At 41.9% G+C, this 22,045-nt stretch overlaps 1 protein-coding gene across 1 annotated transcript in view; it reads right to left on the reverse strand.

The window, feature by feature from the left end:
- Mtrex (Mtr4 exosome RNA helicase) overlaps positions 1 to 22,045 on the reverse strand; it is a 65,250-nt gene that overhangs the window by 20,900 nt on the left and 22,305 nt on the right. Inside the window, exons 15-19 of the mRNA XM_045138932.1 lie at positions 17,530 to 17,655; positions 13,224 to 13,374; positions 10,276 to 10,448; positions 9,479 to 9,547; positions 4,953 to 5,081 (exon numbers count right to left, since the gene is read on the reverse strand). Of these exons, the coding sequence (XP_044994867.1) occupies positions 4,953 to 5,081; positions 9,479 to 9,547; positions 10,276 to 10,448; positions 13,224 to 13,374; positions 17,530 to 17,655 (648 nt within the window). The remainder of the gene's footprint in view (positions 1 to 4,952; positions 5,082 to 9,478; positions 9,548 to 10,275; positions 10,449 to 13,223; positions 13,375 to 17,529; positions 17,656 to 22,045) is intronic.

The following is a 22,045-nucleotide window of genomic DNA, read 5'->3' on the forward strand; positions in this document are numbered from 1 at the left end:
AAATATGATATTTCACTGTAGGTAAAATAATTTAACATGCATAGCTATTTTACAAGTAATTCTATTTAAAAATTTCCAGCAAATATCAACAAATCTGTATTTAACAGAAGTCACACACTTCACTGTAGTAAGTTCACGAAAAGGAGATTCTAAGATTACCCCAATTAGAATTATGAAGTTTCCTAAATAAGGAATTTAATGTTTAACAGCCACATAAACAGGTGTCATAAACTTGCAAATCTCTAAATGCACATAGATTTAAAAACACAAACATGTGGCCATTTACTCCACTTTCTAAATCTGACTACTTTTACATAGCAACTCAGAACTGGGGTCCGTCTCTACAATCATGGGGTAATTACTGGCAATGGGCTAGAAAGCAGTAGGTTTTATCTTTGTCCTTAGATATGACTGCTCTTTGCATGCTTGCCATGAGTCAATTTCCCCTAAATAAGTAAATGACATGGAAGATAATATAAAATTGAAGCCAATACATTCTAAATGAATTTCAAGCAATCTAATTTCTCTCATCTAAATGCTGGGTAGTTTTCCAATTTCAATAAACAAGATTTCTGTTTGGTCTGGATGGTGCAGAGTAGGGCAGGCCTCAGAGGCGACGTGAGCACTCTTGCCACTGAGGCGTGGCTCCGCCCTTTTTACTCTTCACAGAGACAGCCTCTCATCACGTCACCCAGACTCATCGTCAATGCACTCTGCAGCCAGGCAGGCCTTGAGCTCATGATCCCAGCAGCTGGATTGCAGGCCTGCTTTGCAAGGGCTGGCACAAGTTTTTAGTCTTTATCTAGTCAAAGCAGGGTTACTGAAATTATTGTGGTACTGATTAAATTTTGTAATGAAAAGAAACCTATATGTGTGCCTTGATCAAATTTAAGAGCTGACTAATACAACAATTTACTTAAGAACTTGATATTTTTCTAACTTTTTTTTTGACAATGTCAGTAAAAATGGAACATGAATCCCTAAAATCATCATCTTGGTAAAAGCAAGGATAACACTGGCCAAATCATCAAAATCAACTTCTTCTGAATCCTGGAAATTGTAGCAAGGCTTAAAAGGTACATTTCTTCAAGGAAAATGGCTGACTTTTATTAACAGCAAGTCCCCGGGCATTTTAACTTGTCCGATGCCCTCGTCCACTCCCTTGCTGCTTAATAGTTTGAAGCCAACAACATGCAATCCCAATGACAACCAGCCTGGCAGCCACTGGGCAGACGGATCATGGCTGGAACTCCTTCAAAGGTCCAGGCTTAGGGAACTGTCATTACTTCATTTGTCTGGTCATTCCCTGGAAGGCTGCGCCCACAGGCGGTCTTTGCTTGACCTGACTCAGAGCCTGCTCCATGCCAACAACTTTTTCTCTAAAAGCATTTGTCCAAAATAGTAAGAGGCAATTATTTAACATCATGGTTGCCTGAGATGGTAGATGACAGTAGCTGAGGCAAATAAAAGGCTAATAAGAACATTAAAATTAAAAGCTGGGAGTAAGATATCCATCCATAGGGGGTCTGAACACCTCACAGCTGCTCCTGGGAATACAGAAGGGCATATGCATGCACAGCTCTATGTGTGTGCGCAAGAAAAGTTTGCACGCTCTCACCCTGGGCAACAGGAAGCAAGGTGACTTTACGTGCCTGTCAGTGCTGAGGCCCTCATCAAGCACTGGGGATGTGACAGAGCCAGGCCTGAGGGAGCCTCTGCACACCGCCGCATGATCGCTGAGCTGACCAAGCACACACTGTGGCCACGCACAGTGAAAACAGAGCAAACTTAACACGACTAGTCAGAGAGGCGCTGCCACTGCGGCAGACACGGACAGCAGTGAAGTGCGGGGCGGGAAAACCTTTCTCCCCAGGGCTGCTGCCTTCTATCACTTAAAACTACCCACACTTCAACACAAACAAGGTACGTGAAGGAAGCAACAAAGTATGATCCAGGTAGACAGAGAAAGCAGCAGCTAACAGAAACTGCCCCTGAGGAAGTAGAGCTGTCAGACTGAATAGGTAAGAGTTTAAATCAGCTGTTTAAAAACTGGGGTGGCGGGGGAGGGGGAGTGCTGAATTATGCATGCTAAGTTGCTTTGCCAGTCAACTATATTCCAAGTCCACAAATTATTTTAAATATGTTCAAAGTTTGTAAGGAGAAAATAAAATCTGATTCCAGTGTTCCTTAGCTGAACGTGGCATGTGCGCACAGAGGCCCAACTGCATGGGAGAGTGAAGCAGGAGAGCCACTGCACTCAGGCTTGGAATGTGGGGCTTCCAGCTTGGGGGACACTAAAACTGTGTTGCTATAAAAAAAACAACAACACAAAACAAAACACGTGCTGGACAGACGGCTTAGCAGTTAGGGCGTTTATGCACGAGGTGGTCTGTGTGTCTGGAATTCATCTGCCACAGCTAGAGGCCCTGGAATTTCTCTCTCTCAAGCAAATAAATAAAACAAAATATTTAAAAAAAAGATTGTTGGGCTGGAGGGATGGCTTAGTGGTTAAGGTATTTGCCTGCAAAGCCAAAGGACCCAGATTCGATTCCCCAGGACCCACGTAAGCCAGATGCACAAGGCAGAGCACGCGTGTGGAGTTTGCTGTGGCTGGAGGCCCTGGTGCACCCATTCTCTCTCTCCTTCTTTCTCTGTCAAATAAATAAATAAATAAGAAGATTTTAAAAAAGGATTGTTTTAAAAAACCATGAAGTGCTTACTGTGCAAGTACGAGCCTTGAGCTGGACCCAGAACCCATGTAAAAATCACAGCCTGGCTGCGAGTCTGCACTCCCGTGCTGGGTGTAAGAGGGCCTCTAGGAGCAGCCAGTTGAGCCCGTTAGTGAGCCCAGGCCATAAATGGTTGGCTCAAAAAAGAAAATAAAAATAAAAATAAAAATAAAATAAAATAAATAAAATAAAATAAAACAGCCACGTGTCACCTGAGATTGTCGCCTGACCTCTGTGCATGTTCACCCATGAACACGTGCTCCTGTGTACATACACACACACACACAAACAGTAAGAAAGCTGCTAACCCTCATCCCATCAGTTCCTGGCACCGGGACTCAAGCAGCTGCTGTTAGTCTAAAGTCATCTATGTCCTTGTTTCAATGACTTTTAGCTAACGTGGAGTGATTCTACTGAGTTTTCTGCCTAGAGAATTATGTCAGAAAGCACTCTTATTTAGAGTTCATAATTATGGTCTTCATTTCCTGTTTCAAGCATATTTAACTGTCACAAGGTGGTTGTAGTAAAGGACACTGGCCAGATACAATAGAAGCTGGTAGGGCAATGATAATAAAACTACAAGCAAACTGCAGAACAAACATTCAACCTGCTAATCTCTGGTAGTTAATGCAATCCAGAGTTGCTGTGTGCAAAGACGTTCTTCCTCTTTCCTACATAGTCAGTCTATACACTTAAATAAAAAAAATTTATTAGAGAGAGAGAGAGAGGGAGGGAGGGAGAGAAAAAGAGAAAGAGAGAGAGAGAAAGGGAAAGAATGGGTGCGCTAGGCCCTTCAGCCACTGCAAACGACCTCCAGGATGCATGTGCCTCCTTGTGCATCTGGCTTACATGGGTCCTGGGGAATTGAACCAGGGTCCTTTGGCTTTGCAGGCAAGTGCCTTAACCACTAAGCCATCTTCTCCAGCCCTATACTTTTTCTGGAAATTAAGTTGGCTTATATTTACCACCAAATGTAAAGTTACTTTACAAAAATATTTTGTATAAAAGACGATCAAAAGCTCACTTTGGCCCCATATACACCCAATTGAAGGGGAAAACAATGATTATGCAAACTTCACATCTTAACAATGGAAGCCTGAGCCTCACTGACTGACTAGTGCTACATAATCACTGCAGTTGGAGCTGAGATTCCCTTATGTTTACACATACTGCTCTGGAAGGCACATCTGACTATTTACTATGTTCCTATGTCTTTGTCAAGAGTAACTTGGGGGTTCTCTAGAGGAAGGAGGCTTATGTTCAACACACTACTTCCTGTGCAGAGAATAACCCAAAAAGGATCCCCACCTCTCCTGCCTCCGAAACCACACTAACTGCATGATAAAGCTTGCTGTACTAATTCCCCACCTTAGGCAACTAGAAATACAAACAGTGGCTCTTAAGTCTTTGAAGATGCAGACAATGCTCACCCTTTCAGCTGCAATTCCTTTAAAGTCAAAGATCATATACAAATTCATGTTACTACACCTCCTCCCTTAATTTCCCCAGCAGTATTATTGGAAATGAAAGGAATATGAAGTGTTGTGAGGAGCAGACGAGAGACCTTGTTTGCCCAGGGCTCAGGGAGGCTTCCCCAAGGAGGCAGCTTCTTTTATGATTGCCTACAGATATAAGCAGCCACTGGGACTAGAAAGTGAGGACTGGAGAAACGAAGAGCAGCAGGTGTCACTAACACCCGCAAATTAGCAGTGGCTGTGTGGACAATTTTCTTGGAACAGAGTTCCACTGTTGGCATGGCAGAGCCGTGACTCACAGCATCTGCCTAAGAGAGGGAGACTCTTGGGGTGAGCATCACGTTTGCCACTGCAACTTGCAATAGCTTGTAAGGTGAACACATGCCAAACTGTGAGCTCTAGTCTGTAGTCAACAGGTAAAAGTAAGCATGGAAAAAAGTCGTAAAAGTTTCTCTTGGTGGTGAAACTCTGGAGACAAAATTAAAAGACTGGAAAACAAGATCAAAGAGTACTGTTCAGAATGACAAACCTCTAAGTCATCACTTAAAGATGTTTAATGTGCGTATCTTCTTCAGTACTCCCACCTTGACATCGCACGATGATTTATTGATCCAAAGCAGTCAGCCTATAGTGCTACGTGGCACATGTTACTTTTCTAAGTTAAATTTTAATTATAGTCACATTAATACTGTAGAGGTGATTAATAACAAACCATCTGAAGTCTACGGATGAAAGGTAGAGCACAAACCTGCATCTCTCCTTTCTCATCAGGCTTCGCTGGCCTGGCTGCCTCCGTGGCAGAGTTCTTTAAGCTCTCTTTGCTACAGCGCAGGAGCACTTCCACAACATACAAAGGATCCAGTTCACCAGAATTGGGCTAGAAAAAAATAGGATAAAGGAAGTCCATTAACTCTTTTAAAAAAATATTTTGTTTATGTTTATTAGAGAGAGACATATGTGTATACACACACACACACACACTCTCTCCCTCTCTTGTGGCATGCATGTGTGCATGTGTATGGGTGTGCCAGGGCCTCCAGCCAGGACAAACTCATGACATGTGCTGCCTTGTGCATCTGGCTTACATGGGTCCTGGGGAATCAGACCTGGATCCTTAGGCTTCAGAGGCAAGCGCCTCAGCCACTAAGCCTACAAATTTTAAGTTCCATGTATGCTGGGCTATTTCTTCGACATTTAGCATTATGACCACACATCAGGTATAGCACATGTTAATTTTGCAGAAGGAAGTTTCCTCTGTGCTCAGCATGTTCCACTAACTTTAAGTCGATGGCATAACCACTGTCAGCGTTTACATACTAGGCTATTTTAAAACTTTCTTATGAGTTTACATTATGCCAGAATTGATGAGTATAATTTGTGAGAATTAGAAAAGGAAGTTAAAGAGCTCATCAGCACCAAACATGAGTCTCAGCCCTATCTTCTTTTTTATTCTGTTTATTTATTCATTTTTGGTGTGTGTGGCACGCGCACATGGGTGTAGTGTTTGCCTGTGGCTGGATCAGAACCCAGGATGTGCGCTTCTGCCCACCCTTATGTGAGCAGCTGTCCCTCATTGATACAGGACCTTGTTCTTCCCCAGCCCAGGACTCTGCTTCCCTTTATGGGGAAACAGACACTTGTGACCCCCCAGCTGTTTCCATGGGGTACAGAAATGAAAACTCACAAGGTTTCAGGCCGTTGTGACTGCACAGGAAGCACACGTAACCATTGAGCAAAGGACTTCTGGGATTTTGGTTGTTTGAGAAGAGGTTTTTCAGTGCAGACCAGACTGACCTTGAAACCACTAATGCCACTAAGGATGGTCTTGAATTCACATCAATCCTTTTGTCTCAGCCTCTTAAATGCTGGGATTATAGGCATTAGACACCATATTTGGCTTAATCAAATCTGTGATAGATCTTTCTTATTTCAATTAAGAATTCTTCATTTTTGCTGGGCGTGGTGGTGCATGCCTTTAATCCCAGCACTCAGGGTGGGGGGAGGGGGGAAGGTAGGAGGATCACTGTGAGTTCAAGGCCACCCTGAGACAGACTACATAGTGAATTCCAGGTCAGCGGTCAGCCTGAACTACACTGAGACCATACCTCAAAAAAAAAAAAAAAAAAAAAAAAAAAAAAAAAAAAAGCCTAAGTCCTTACAGGTTACTTTCATCCAGAGAGCATATGTCCTTTTAACATTTTGGAGTTAATTTATTCCTCAAATTGTAGAGTGCATTCTACTTAGAGGTTTTGTCTTCCGCTCCAGAAATATGGCAATCGTTGAGTCTGCTTATATTTTTGGCTCCTTAGGAAAAGTTGACAGTTGGTCATAACTATTTGTTTAGGTCATTGTTTTTAGTACTTAATGACTAGGCTGCATGTATACATAATCCTTGCCGATGGAGGCCATCCAAAGTCAAAACCTAGCTATCTTTGCTTTGGATTTAAACCAACCTGAACAACATTCTTTTAAAATAACCATCACTGGGAACAGTTTTGCTGAGAAAAAGCTAATTTTCCTTGCGGATGGGAGGTGGAGCTTGTGCTTTCTTTCAGAAACTCTGAATTCAGCACCTTAACATAATGATTGTGTTTAGTAAGTCTTTGTAAAAACAGGTTATAGGCCTGGGTTTGTTGTCACAAATAACAGATTATCTCATTTTTCTGAGGCAAGGTCTCTGCTTGTGCCATGATTTCCTCTACTGTCATAAAGCTTCCCCTCAAGACAAAATAAATCCTTTTCCTTCATCTGAAAGGAAAAACAGTCTTTCAAATATTTTATTAATAATCTTTTTTGGTGGCTGGAGGACTGACTTAGTTTAGTGGTTAAGGCACTTGCCTGCTAAGCCAAAGAACTCATGTTCAAATCTCTGTGTTCCATGTAGCCAGATGCACAGCGACAAAAACATGCAATGATGAATGTGAACTACAAGGGCCACACTTGTCTGGAGTTCATTTGCGGCAGGCTGCAGGTCCTGGGGCACCCATATTCATTCATTCATTCATTCTCTCTCTCTCTCTCTCACATACACACACACACACACACACAAAAAAAAAAAAAAATCGTGAATTTTGTTGTCGTTTGTTTGTTTTTAGGTAGGGTTTCACTGTAGCCCAGGCTGACCTGGAATTCACTATGTAGTCTCAGGCTGGCCTCAGACTCACTGCAGTCCTCCTACCTCTGCTTCCTGAGTGCTAGGATTAAAGGCAAACTCAAATGGCCACAAAAATTTGGGGGTAGTATTTTAGCTTAGATTCAAAAATGAATTTAAAAAAATGTATTTCAGGGTTGGAGAGATGTCTTAATGGTTAAACGCTTGCCTGTGAAGACTAAGGACCCTGGTTCGAGCCTTGATTCCCCAGGACCCACATTAGCCAGATGCATAAGGAGGTGCATGTGTCTGGAGTTCCTTTGCAGAGGCTGGAGGCCCTGGCGCACCGTTCTCTCTTTCTACCAGCCTCTTTCTCTCTCTCTCAAATAAATAAATAAAAATGAACAACAACAACAAAAAATTTTAATGCATTTCATGCTTTTGGTTACCCATCACAACTAAATGGTAAAACCTTATTGTTGAAGACACCACATATTGAAGTTGCAGAAAACTGAAAAATCAAGTTGGAACTGAGCTGGAAGCCACCTCCCTGATAGCCAAATGTCATAGTGGTACAAGTGTTACATTAGCTGTTAGAGAGAAGTCACCAACTATTGTAACAAGCAGTGGATCCAGCAAGCTTCAAAATCAGTCAGTTATGGGCACTGAAGCCTGCTCAATGGAAGGAGTTCATGCCTGGTACTGAAGATTGAGTCAGAAGCATATGGCTGGGAAGGATATAGACCCTAGAGGCACGATTCCACTATAGTTTGGCAAAATGCACATATGAGCCCATCAAATTGCCTTCTAAATATACATATGCCCATGAAGTAATGCTGCTCACATTTTTTTTTTTGCTAGAAAAGCTTCTTTTGCATCAGGCAATAAATATTGGAGAGACCCAAGACTCACCAAGGTAAGAAGAGAAAGACCAGTGTACTGGATGAGTCATCTTTATCACACCCGCCAGAGCTCAGGTGGTGGAAATGTTATTAATATATTATAATGAATCACATAAGCCGGGCGTGGTGGCGCACGCCTTTAATCCCAGCACTCGGGAGGCAGAGGTAGGAGGATTGTCATGAGTTCAAGGCCACCCTGAGATGATAGAGTTAATTCCAGGTCAGCCTGGACCAGAGTGAGACCCTACCTTGAAAAACCAAAAAAATAAAAATAAAAATAAATAAATAAATCAATAAATCACATAATAGTAATAATGCATTATTATAATAAGTTATTAATGCTGCTCTCATTAAGCCAGAGAAGCTTTTCTATGGAGATGGTGATATTGAAGAGACTCAAAATTCAACAAAGGGCTGGAGAGATGGCTTAATGGTTAAGGCACTTGCCCATGAAGCCTAAGGACCCAACAACCCAAGACCCACATAAGCCAGATGCACAAGGGGTTGCATGTGTCTGAAGTTTGTTTGCAGTGTCTGGAGGCCCTGGCATGCCCATCCTATTTCTCTCTCATAATTAAATATTAAAAAGAAGAAAACCTGAAGACGAGAGGATGTGGAGAGCTCAACCCTTCTATCATGCCTTCCAAGGCTTAGGGAACACTACCAAAGAGGGGACGGAAAGAATTCAAGAACCAAAGGGTAGGAAGGAGTGCTCTGGGGCACTGTCCTCCAGGCCTGAAGTGACTGGCGCATTCATGGCCGCACAACGGCTGTTACCTCCATAAGACCTGCACAATTCTGGGCCCATCAACACTGACACATATGACAGAGGAAGTAGGACAAAAAGAATGACACATTAAAACAGAAGGTCTACCTGGAAAGAGAAGGGCGCTAAATGGAACACGGGTGAGGGAAGGCAGAGAAAAATGGGGGTCAAAAACAGGACAGGAAGATGATCAAAACACACAGAAAAAAAAAAAAAACCTAGATGTATTAGAAAACTTTTAAAATTGGCATATCTAGACAATTCACTCAATTATAAGTAGGAAAAATGCAAAGAACATACCATTTTCATACAGAGACATGTATAACAGCAAAAATGCGTAAAATTACATACCAAAAGAAAAAAAAAAAACAAGAAAAAAATTATCTTAGGTGAGGACTATAAGATCAACAGAAGGAATTGCTCAGAGGAGAAATGGAATTGCGTGAAAATAATCTTTTTTTTTTTTTTTTAAATTGTTGGGGAATACACACATCACTTCTTGGTAAACAGTTTACCTTAACATTTGACTTTTTTGAGAAATTCACTACTACTCCCCAACCAAAGTCATCACCTTCATTTTTCACCTGAAAATAAAGCAAATAAACAAAAATGTTTATATCTAAAAGGCAATCATAGGCTTCCATACTTACATTAAAAGCTAGTAAGATTTAAAGATTCAAACTTTCCCAGTATCTTTTAAAAGATCACAAGATATTAATCCTAGAGGGATGGAGGGAGGGAAGAAGGCGGACCAGATGTCATGGTTCTCTAGAACACAGTAACAGGCATCTCTCAAGTTACAACCAAGTGCCACAGAGGACAGTGCATTTGTTCTGAGTCTTTTATAGCTAATGAACCTGTTTAGGACCTAAACTGCCTCATTTTTAGGTAGCATTTCATAATCACAGTAATTCATATGATAAATTTCAATACTATTTTAATTTATACCCCCTAAAATGAAAACAGAGGTGATGAAAGCACCTTCATGTAAGCCTCTATTTAAGCCATGTGAAACAGATAAGGTAACTGATAAAGACCAACTATTGGAGCAGGAAGCATTTTACTAAGATAAATATTACAATTTTAATTAACATTGAAAAGATTTTAAGGTAATTAATCATCAAATATTTGGAAAGAGCCAGGTGTGGTGGTGCACACCTTTAATCCCAGCACTAGGGAGGCAGAGGGAGGAGGATCACCATGAGTTCGAGGCCTCCCTGAGACTACATAGTTAATTCCAGGTCAGCCTGGACCACAGTGAGACCCTACCTCGGAAAAAAAAAAAAAAATTTGAAAGAAACCTATGACATACCTTTACCAATCGTCCTGGCTGTAGAAATGGTAAGCAGTATTTTGGTTTATGGATATATTCTTCAATTTCTTTACCAAGTTTGGCAAGCTGCTGTCTAATCTTGTAGTAAATAATTACACTTTCTTCATTGGGAATTACTATTTTATTATACTGTTCTTCTGACTTCTTTACCTCTGTAAATAAAACATGTGCTATGAAAAAAACTGTAAGTTACTTAAATTATACCTAAGTCATCTTTATTTTCCTACTACAATTTTAGAGACAAAGTCAGTTTACAAAGATCATATTAGAAAGAAAAAAGATTATACTGAAAAGATTCTTCGGGAATAACTAAGACACTGTCTAATCTCCCCTCGTGTAGGAAGGTTCACTTTCTCTCTTCCTGTGGTTAATCACCGTCCATTCCCTGCTCTATCCCTGATCCCAGTGCTAACCTTCATCTTCACTCATCCCATTGTGCTGCAAGCCCACTGTCAAACTAACTTTTTTTTTTTTGGTGTTTCAAGGTAGGGTCTCACTCTGGTCCAGGATGACCTGGAATTAACTCTGTCATCTCAGGGTGGCCTTGAACTCATGACGATCCTCCTACCTCTGCCTCCTGAGTGCTGGGATTCAAGGTGTGCGTCTTAAACAAACTATTTTTGTTATGTTAAAATACATGTAGCAAAAAAAACACATATAACAAAAAAATTTACCAGAGATAGTTAGAACATTCATGGCCTATGCAATCACCATCATTGTGTAGATCCAGGAGTTTCCATGAATATACATTCCTTTAAGCTTTGACCAGCTGAGGGAAATTTGCACTCTATACACCGGCTACTGTCTAGGGCGCTGTTAGAGACTTTCATTTGAACACGTTTTCAATTCTTTTATATATATATACAGGAGTAAAGTTGCTGGGCCACATGGTAATGCTATATTAAACTTGTTAAGGAACTGTAAATTTTTTTTCCACAGTGACCATCGTATTTTATTGTTTCTGTTCATAAAAGATCCACATTCCAGTGAGTGTGAACTGGTTTTGATTTTCTTTTTGCTCCAAATAAATATAGACTTAAAAGAGTTAGAGGTAGTGGCTCAGACCCATAATCCCAACACTTGGGGAAGGCTGAAGCAAGAGGACTGCCATGAAATGTAGACCAGCTGGACTTGGCCAGGTTTTTACTCACAGCAACAAGAAAGTTAACTCAGACAGCAAAACACGGGCCAGCTTTGAGGCTTTCTAGCCTGACCACGTTCTGCTGGTCCCCTGACTCGGGCTGCAGTGGACCAGCCATTTCCTGCTCCTGCCGCCATATCCCCCACCAGTAACAGAGCCCACCCAATGGAAAACACGAGCCAAAGTAAACGCTTTCCTTCCGTAAGTTGCTTCTGATCAGGTATTTGGTCATAGAAAGTAACTAACACACCCCTTACAGCTCACTAAAACTTTACAGTGGATTCAGTGAACCAAAATGAAAAGGCATCCCACATACCTACTAAGTTTGCTATAAATAATCATGCATTCTATTATGAAATACAGATTAGTTGAGTAACCCCCAAAGGTAGCCTATCAACATGTTATCACAAATCTAGACAAAGGGATCATGTCACATTAAAGCAGAGGAAAGAAGCAGCAAGGAGAGTCCAAGTGTTAAGACCTTACAGAAGCGACACAGGGAGCAGAGGCGCGGCCCAGAGCTCCATGGAAAACAAGACAGGCGCACACACAGCGAGGGAGTCTGGAGCCCAAAACGACCGAAGGTCAGGGATGGACGAAAGACAGTGATGTGTAAGGAGTGAGACGCAGCCCAGAACTCAATGGAAAACGACATAGGCGCACACACAGCGAGGGAGGCTGGAGCCCAAAAAGACCGAAGGTCAGGGATGGAGGAAAGACAGTGATGTGTAAGGAGTGAGGCGCGGCCCAGAACTCCATGGAAAACAAGACAGGCGCACACACAGCGAGGGAGTCTGGAGCCCAAAAAGACCGAAGGTCAGGATGGAGAAAGGACACTGAATACCTAAGTCCTAGTCACAACTACACAATCTGCACCCAGCTATATGTCATAAATAGAGCCTTAAGTTTCTTTTTATCCTCCAGGGTACATATAATAATTTTCTTATTTGTACTTTTTCCTTTTTTTTTTTTTTTTTTGGTTTTTCGAGGTAGGATCTCACTTTAGCTCAGGCTGACCTGGAATTCACTATGTACTCCCAGGGTGACCTCGAACTAACTGCAATTTTCCTACTTTTGCCTTCCAAGTGCTGGGATTAAAGGTGTGGCCACCACACCCAGCTCCGTATATTATTTTTCTATGGAACTGAAAAATAATAATATGAGAAAGAAAAGAGCTATAAAGTGTTAACATGTCTGTGTGAGATTATAATTGGCTTTAATTTTTCTCTTATGGAGCATTTCCCTTTCTTTAACAAAAACAAATTACTTTACATCATGTTTTATTAGACTGATACAAACCACTAGTTTACATTTTGGTCACTATTTTAGTTTTTAATCGGTTTTGTATAAAAATCAGCCAGAGTATCCTTCATGACTAGAACCAATGCAGGGCTCTATCTGAATACAGCTGCCAGAAATCAAATTTGTGACTTTAGAAAGTATTATCTTAGTATTAGGAGTTAAAGATTCTGCAATTGCTAAATTCAAGTGCAAATGATAAAGTACAGGTCATTCTTATTCAGGGACCTGAGTTCAACATAAAATACAGGTCTAAAATAATAAATTAATAGTGAAGTTAAAATAATTAGGACAATGTGGCTTAAACTTATTTTGAAACGTTCTAAGTCTATAAAGACCAGGCTACAGTGCTCCACTCTTTAGCTTAAGGGTCAGAAGTAGCCTTGCTGGCGAAGGGGGGAAAAGGGAGGCACAAACACCAATAATGTAGTTATTCTACTGCTGAGTCTGATTAAACTAGATTCTGTTAAGGCAATTTTGTACTTACTCTCTACTACTCCTGGAATTGCTCGATAATGTTGAAACTGATAGAACGATTTTTCCAGCATGTACTCAGGATTAATTTCTTCTACACGGAGTAAGTTCAAAACCATGTTGTAGGTCAGGTGGAAAGCACTGTTTAGAGGATCAGCTGAGCCCTGAGAGAAGAAAGAGCATGACAGATTTATAGGCTTCTCAAATAAATTGACAAATAATTTTTAACATTCTACAGTTAATCAATCAATCATATAACCTGAGCATGGTGGCTCACACCTATAATCTCAGCACCCAGGAGGCTGAGGTAGGAGGGCTGCCATGAGTTTGAGGCCCACCTGGGGTGACAGAGTGAGTTCCAAGTCAGCCTGGCTGCAGTGAAACGCTACCTTGAGAGACCGAAAAGAAGAAATGTATATAGACATATACTAGTTCTTCCTTTTAGCTGAGGAGAGTAGAGATACAAATCCACTAAACATGGCAAACTCTAGAATAGTAAGGAACTCTGGCTAAAGATAAGAATGGGCAAAAGTGATTGGGTGGGGTACTTGGGGTGTACGCTGCAGCAGACAAGCAGGTGGGCACCATGTGGGCACAAACCACACAAGCATAAGGAAAAGAGGCTGATGATGAAATTCTTGGAAGAGACATACTCACATACAAGTGCTACTACGTGTTTCACGTATTTCTAAATGGTATAGAAAAGTACGCAAACACCCTCAAAGACTTAAATTAAGGTCCAAAGGCCACCACAGGGAATTCAGAATTTATTTATTTATGTTTATTTTGGAAATTCAGAATTTTAAATGCAGCCAAATGCAGAACTTTTACTATAGTCTCAAATGATGGTATTTCTTTACTTTTAAAAACTCAAGAACTACCTATACTATGGGAATCAGTCCTTAAAGCACTGATTTTTAGCCACATTCTTTAAAAATAAGAATCAAATTAGTTAAGTTACATGAAAATCAGATTGTTGGACAAGAGTGGAATTTAAGACAATTTTAGCTACTTTATGTTTGGCAAACAGACCCAACCTTAAATTTTCTGCTATGTTTTTCTTCTGTTATTAAATCCGGAATTTCAATCTAGCATATGTTCATTTCCAAGCCGAGCTCTATTTCCATATTCATAACTGCTACACACATCTATCTGAATTCTCAATGACTGGAAGTTAACATGACATTCTGTCATGGCACCCAAGTGAACACGAGGTAGGGTAAACGTGTTCTACTGTGCTGACAAGACTCTTAACAGCTCCTCTTTTCAGTCTTTCAGTGCTATAGTTTAGATGACAAATACACAATTATGCTATATAAAATGAAGCTCATCTCTTGCTTTTCCCTACTTGTAAAACGAAGTTGTCACTCATGTTTTGTGCTTCACCACTACTTTTTTTTTTTTTTCTTCAAGGTAAGGTCTCACTCTAGCGCAGGCTGACCTGGAATTCTCTCTGCAGTCTTAGGGTGGCCTCCAACTCTCAGCGATCCTCCTACCTCTGCCTCCCAAGTGTTGGGATTAAAGGTGTGAACAACTATGCCCGGCTTAATGTTTTATTTTTATTTACTTATTTGACAGAAAGGGAGAGAGAAAGAGAGAATGAGCGCGCCAGGGCCTCCAGCCACTGCAAATGAACTCCATACGCATGCGCCCCAGACTCATGCATCACCCTTGAGCATCTGGCTAACGTGGGTCCTGGGGAATCAAACCTGGGCCCTTTGGCTTTGCAGGCAGAATGCCTTAACTGCTAAGCCATCCCTCCAGCAGCCCCAATCAATTAATTTCCTCAGTATACTTTAGAGTAGTTCTTTTGTCTCATCAAGCTAGACTTGTGCATCTGGCTTATGTGGGTACTGGGGAATCAAACCTGGGTACTTAGGCTTGGGAGGCAAGCACCTTAACCACTAAGCCATCTCTCTAGCCCAAACTATTCTTTCCCACTGACTTGGATGCTGCTGCCATGTGCCAGCTGATCTTTCCACAGTGGTTTTATCATTTTTTTCAAATGTTTTACTTCTTTTTTCTTTTATTTTTGGAAGGGGAGGGAGGGAAAGAGAGAATGAACTGGTATGCCAGGACCTCAGCCACTGCTATCAAACTCCAGGCGCTTGTTTCACCCAGTGGGCATGTGCAACCTTGTGCTTGCCTTACCTTTTATGTAGGATCTGGAGAGTCAAACATGGGTCCTTAGGTTTCACAGGCTAGCACCTTAACCACTAAGCCATCTCTCCAACCCCCAGAGTGGTTTTCATGTAAAATGGCTCCAGAGACTGTATTAAGCACTGAATCTCCAGCTGCTGGTGTGGTGTGTTTGGGAAGATTGCAGAGCCTTGCTGGAGGAACTATGTCACTGAGGACAGGACTTGAGGTCTTAACAGTCCAGCCCTGCTTTCTAGTCTCTCATCTATTTTCTCCCTGGTATGACACAGGGTTTGCTGCCATGCTAGACCCTCCTCTCTGAAACTGTCAGCCAAGTGAAACCCCTTACTCTAAGAAGCTGTTTCTGGTTGGGTATTTTATCCCAGCAACATGAAAGCAACTGGAACACTGTCAGATTTATTTTCACTATAATACATGACTTTATTCAAAATAATACACGATTATATAAATTAACAAGACACTATAATCAAGTAATTCCTCCTAAATTTCACTTTTCTTCCAAGATGAGACAAATTTGTTTTAACAAAGTGAATTAGAGCCAGGCATGGTGCTGCATGTCTTTAATCCTAGCCCTTGGGAGGATGAGGAAGGATTCTCACTGAGTTCAAGGCTAGCCTGAAACTATATAGTGAATTTCAGGTCAGCCTGGGCTACAGTAAGACCCTACTTTAACCCCACCCCACTCCCCCCAAAAGAAAGTGAATCAAATAGTAACTTTACACTTAGAGTTCTAAAATTGTCAAATAAATGTCGTAAGACAGCCACATGCTATCTAAGAGTACTACATCCCACAACATAGTAATGTGGCCCCTGCTTCCCATGCCAAGCATAAGAAAGTAGTGATTGGTATAGCTTCTCTGGCATAAAGAAAAGAAAAACACACAGTTCTCAGTCTTGGAAAACTTTCTCCCCATGAAGAACTAGCTATGTGGATGCTTATAAATATGCTTGCAAGTATCTCTTCAACACTGAAACTAAGATGCAATATGATCACTGGGTATGGTGGACTACATGATACCCAGCCCTCAGGAGCATGAGGTACTCAAGAGCAGTCTGATTACAGTTCAACCCTGTCTCAAATGAACAAAGCCTACCTTTACAACAGCTACAAAGATGTACATACGAGCTTTGTCATCGCACATAAAAATGAAGAAAAATGCATATACTTTTATCTACTTTTCCCTTTTCCATACATACATTTCAAATTATTCATGTCACAATCTTAGAAGTTAAATACAGTGTCTTTTGTAGCTCTGTCATGACATAAATTCACCTTAACCTGTGTCACAGCTGCTTTAATGAAGCCATTGAGCATGCAATTGATGTTATGGGTTCCCCCCCCCTTTTTCGGGGGATGGGGGCATTTTCGAGGTAGGGTCTCACTCTAACTCAGGCTGATCTGGAATTCACTATGTTATCTCAGGGTGGCCTCAAACTCATAGTCATCCTCCTACCTCTGCTTCCCGAGTGCTGGGATTAAAGGTGTGCGCCACCACACCAGCTGATGTTTTGTTTTTAACTGATGTTAAGTTTTCTATCTTAGAAGCAGCATTCTCAAGGGCTATAATAAGGTCTTACAAAGTGGAGAAACAGGAAAGCAAAACAGTCAAACCTTCTTTAAGCTTTTTAAAAGTTGGGCATAGTGGCACACACCTCTCCAGAACATAGGAGTTGAAGGAAGGAGGATCAGGAGTTTAAGGTCAGCCTTGGATATAAGACCTTGTTTGGAACAACCAAAACAAGGGGGCTATGAAGCTGAATTGAGGATAAAGCACTTGCTGCGAAAGTAGGAATGTGTGATTGAGTTCAGATGTCTAGAACTCATACAGAGCCAGACACTGCAATATGATTGCTGATAACCCCAGTGTGCCTAAAGTGAGAAGGAAGGTGGGAAGGGGAATCTACCAGAAACGCAGCTAGCCTGGTAAATGCAGTGGTGAGCAACAGACCCCACCAACCTGCTGAATCAGAAAGGTATATGCACTAGATATTCTGGCCCTGAAGAAGCTGATGACCTGTGATCATGGTGCCACGTGTCCTACGTCCTGTTCTTGCTTTAAAGTATCAACTCATGTACTCGGAGTTGCATCTGACCAATACGATTAACTTCAAGGTGGTTATTAAGTTTATTTCACAAAGTCTTGCTCTAAAGCACTTACCTTAAGTAGCTGTTTTCCAATTGTTGGGCTCATCTTTTCATCTACCATAAGAATCACAATTCCTCTATCATCCATTCCTCTCCTTCCAGCACGGCCAGACATCTGGATGTACTCACCAGAGGAAATCTGAATGAACGGAATTAAAATTCCAAAATCTGTATTTTTATTCTGAAATTTTACTGTAAAACTCATAAGCATAATTTACACATTCAAAGAAATGATTTAAAATTACATAAACCTTTAGAAGAATTAAAGCAAAAACCACAAAACTGAGAAACACTAGAAAATGTTATGAAACTTAAAACCTTGGCTCCATACTGGATTGACTTTACACTGAGTCAACTACCACTAGTTTGTGCTTTCACAAGTAGCCAGCTACAAGGGAATAATGGCTAATTCACGATCATAATTTATCTTTCAAGGAAGACGGCTCAGTGGTTAAGAGCACTTGCCTGGAAAGTCTGACAGCCTGAGCTCAATCCGCATTCCCCACGTGAGGTCAGACACACAGAGTGGCACAGTGACCTGGACTCAATGAGACAGCCAGAGACCCTTGTGAATCCACACTCTTTCTGTCTCTCTCAAATAAAAATATTTAAACATAAATATCTCTCATCTATTATTAATAAACAGTCTAGGAATTAGAAAACAATAAACAAGCCAGGTGCATCCATTTAATCCCAGAACTGAGGAGGCAGAGTAAGTGGATCATCTTGAGTTTAAGGCCATCCTGAGACTACAAAGTGAATTCTAGGTCAGCCTAGGCTACAGTAAGACCCTACCTCAAAAAAACAAAAACTGGCCTGTAGGGATGGATTAGAAGTCAAGTACGTGCCTGCGAAGACTAAGACCCAAGTTTGATTTTCCAGGTCCCACGTAAGCCAGATGCACATGGTGGGCATGTGTCTGGAGATCATTTGCAGTGGTTCAAGGACCTGGCATGTCCATTCTTACTCTCTGGCTCATGTAAGTAAATATTAAAAAAAAAAAAAAAAAAAAAAAAAAAAAGGAAAGAAATAATAAAGAAAAAGAAAATAAACCGGGCATGGTGGTGCATGCCTTTAATCCCAGCACTTGGGAGGCAGAGGTAGGAGAACTGCTGTGAGTTCGAGGCCAGCCTGAGACTACATAATGAATTCCAGGTCAGCCTGAGCCAGAGTGAATCCCTACCTCAAAAAACCAAAAAAAAGAAAGTATCACTTCTTTCTTGATGATAATTAACTTTCTTTGTGTGTATGTGTTCATGTGGTTTAAATGTGTATGCAGACATGGACATGCATGGAGTCCAGAGGACAATCTCAGGTGTCCTTTATTCAAGTTTTCTGAGACAGGGTCTTTCAAGCCAGACTCTCTGCTGGACAGCAAGCTCTGGGGATCAGCTTACCTCCATCTCTTCAGCTCTGGGAATGCAGGCAGGAGCTACATGCCTGGGTTACTATGGACTGTAGGAGTCAAACTTGGGTCCTTGTGCTTATAAATCTAGCTCTTTACCAACTGAGCTGTCTACCAAGCTCCCATAATTAACTTTCTTGATCTGAAGATTTGAATTAACATAAAATAAACACTGAACATGTGCTGAAGGGATGGATTAGCAGTTAAGATTTTTTTTTAATTGTTTTTGTATTTTGTTTTTTCGAGGTAGGGTCTTACTCCAGCCCAGGCTGACCTGGAATTCACTATGGAGTCTCAGGGTGGCCTCGAACTCACGGCAATCCTCCTACCTCTGCCTCCCGAGTGCTGGGATTAAAGGCGTGCGCCACCACGCCCGGCTTCAGTTAAGATTTTTGCTGCAAAGTCAAAGGACCTCAGTTTGATTCCCCAGGACCCAGGTAAGCCTGATGCAAAAGGGGCACACATGTCTGGAGTTCGTTTGCAGCGGCTGGAGGCCCTGGCATTCCCATTCTCTCTCTCTCCCTCCTTCAACCTTTGACTTTTTCTCTCTCAAATAAATAAAATATATTTTAAAAAATTAATCCTGGACAAAAAGCACGATTCTTGCTATTTCTCTGGGCAGGCAGAAGTCCTGCCACGGAAGCTCACCCTACAGGGAAAGGTTAGTAATCTTCCCATACACCGGCCAGCACTGAACAAGCTAACACTCAGCAGTTATTTCTACAAGTGTGCGTGAGCTATTCTCTTACAGACAGCCAACTGTCTTTACAGGAACCAACGATAATTTAAGAAACGTCATGCACAAGAAGGCAAAGTACTGACAGCCTAGGAAGGAGGAAGGCACCAGGAGGACAGAACAACAAAGCCAACCCTGGAGGATCACCGTCAAGTTAGGAAAGCATGTGCTGCACCAACGCGACAACAGCGTTCGGACGCTGGCGCCTCAGTGACATGCCTACAGCGAGAACTGGCGAGGTGGAAACAGGAGATCCCGAACCCTGCTGGACAGCCCAGCGGATCCTGGGTTCAGAGAGAGATCCTGCCTCAAAAGTGCTAAAAACACCTGACAATGACCTCCGGTCTCAAAAAACATGCACACACATACACGGGTACCTGAACACGCATGTGCCTAAAGGTATATAAACAAACACACATACACATGCAAACAAACAAACGTCACAACTTTTCAAAACAGTCCAATAAAAACCTAAGCAGAGGCTGGGGGAATGGCTTAGCAGCTAAGGCACTTGCCTACAAAGCCGTATGACCCCAGTCCAACTCAACAGGACCCACACAGGCCAGATGCATAAGGTGGCACATGCATCTGGAGTTCATTTTCAGTGGCTGGAGGCCCTGGCCCACCCATCCTCTTCTTTCTCTCAATTTCTTCATCTTTCTTTCTCTCTCAAATAAGTTTTTAAAAAGTCTATCCTAGACTGACCTGGAATTCACTATGGAGTCTCAGGGTGGCTTTGAACTCACAGCGATCTCCTACCTCCACCTCCCAAGTGCTGGGATTAAAGGTGTGCGCCATCACACTCAGCTCATCATAATTTTTAAATTTCATAATTATAATTTTCTCAAGAAGACATTGCTTTGCTAACCTATCCACTTACTCAACTTGGAACCCACACCATAAAAAACACTAGATAGTGATTTACTGTTTTCCTTTTGTGGAGTATCCAAGACAATATGTTTCTTTAATCAGAGACAGGCTGGAAATGCCGTTCAGTTGGTCCCGTATTCACTATCATGTCCAGGCCCTGGATTTCAGCTACAGCCTGGGGGGGGGGGGGGGAGGCCTTACCCTTCCGTGTGTACAGCCAGAACTTTTTTGAGTTTTGCTGATGAATTACTCTTGACAGAGACTTTTTTTTATGAGTCACCATTTTGAAGAGTAAGAGGTCAGGTAAAGAATGACCTATCATCTTCCAAATGCGAGATAAAGTGAGATTGTGGACTGGAATGGACTCAAACCAAATGTCTTCCTTCCATCACTGTTCATCCTGCCTGTTCCACTGTCTGAGTGACAGATACTCGTTTGCACTGCTTTGTTATTTTAAGAACTGCTGCCTTCTCTACGAAAACTTCCTTTCTCCTTCATACACACTGACTTCTATACTTCATTCAACAATTATCCCTCCAAAAACCTGAAATGCTTACATGTAACATGACATATATGAAGTTGGATTTCTCCCTATGTCATCCTGGCTGGCCTGGAATTCACTGTGTAGACCAGGCTGGCCTCAAACTTGCAGATTCTCCTTGTCTCTGCCTCCTAAGTGACTGGGATTAAAAGCGTGGGCCAGCACAGCCTCCCTAGTTTGTTTTCACTTCAGCATTTCAGGCTCCACTCGGGCTCTAGGTCTCTCTACTTAAGTTTAAGAATTGCCTGGTGGGTGGGACACTCGTCCTGGGATCGAGACTCAGCGTTTTACCCATGCACTCCCTTTGTTCTCTTCCCTTCTGTGCTGGAAAAGAGACCTGACCGCATACACCTGCCCTGGCCTCTGTTTCAAAGCTGACGGGCAACATCATGGCGCAACTACAGCCTTTGAAGCAGGGTATAAAAACCCATCATGAAGGTGGAAAGAAAGCTATGGTGGGAGACAGAGGAGGGGAAATGGGGGTACGGAATAACAGGAAAAGACTAAGTTTGAAAAATTCATTAATGACACCTAATAAGAAGCAGAAAATACTTTAACCCATCATTTGTACACTTGTCCTTCATCACTCAACTATCTCCTAAAGGAAACCTGATGACGTGGGGTGAAAGGTGATTAGGTTAGAAATTAAAGGGAGCCAGATATGGCAGCATAAGCCTTTTATCACAGCACTCAGGAGAAGGGAGAGGTAGGAGGTTCACTGTTAGTTTCAGGCCAGTCTGAGACTAGATAGTGGATTCCAGGTCAGCCAAGGAAGTTGTAGAAGTTAATAGCTCTCCTATCAGAAATACTGTGGATCATTAGTGTCTCACATTTTGGGATGTTATCATCTCTGCAGGTGTTTGTGCACATACACACACATGCCTGTTTGGAATGTGTGATGTGTGTAAGCCAGAGGTTAATGTTGGGTCTCCCTCAGTGCAGTCACTCTCCATCTTAACTATTGAGACAGGGTCTCT

Source organism: Jaculus jaculus, chromosome 20, assembly GCF_020740685.1.
Source record: "Jaculus jaculus isolate mJacJac1 chromosome 20, mJacJac1.mat.Y.cur, whole genome shotgun sequence".
NCBI lineage: Eukaryota > Metazoa > Chordata > Mammalia > Rodentia > Dipodidae > Jaculus > Jaculus jaculus.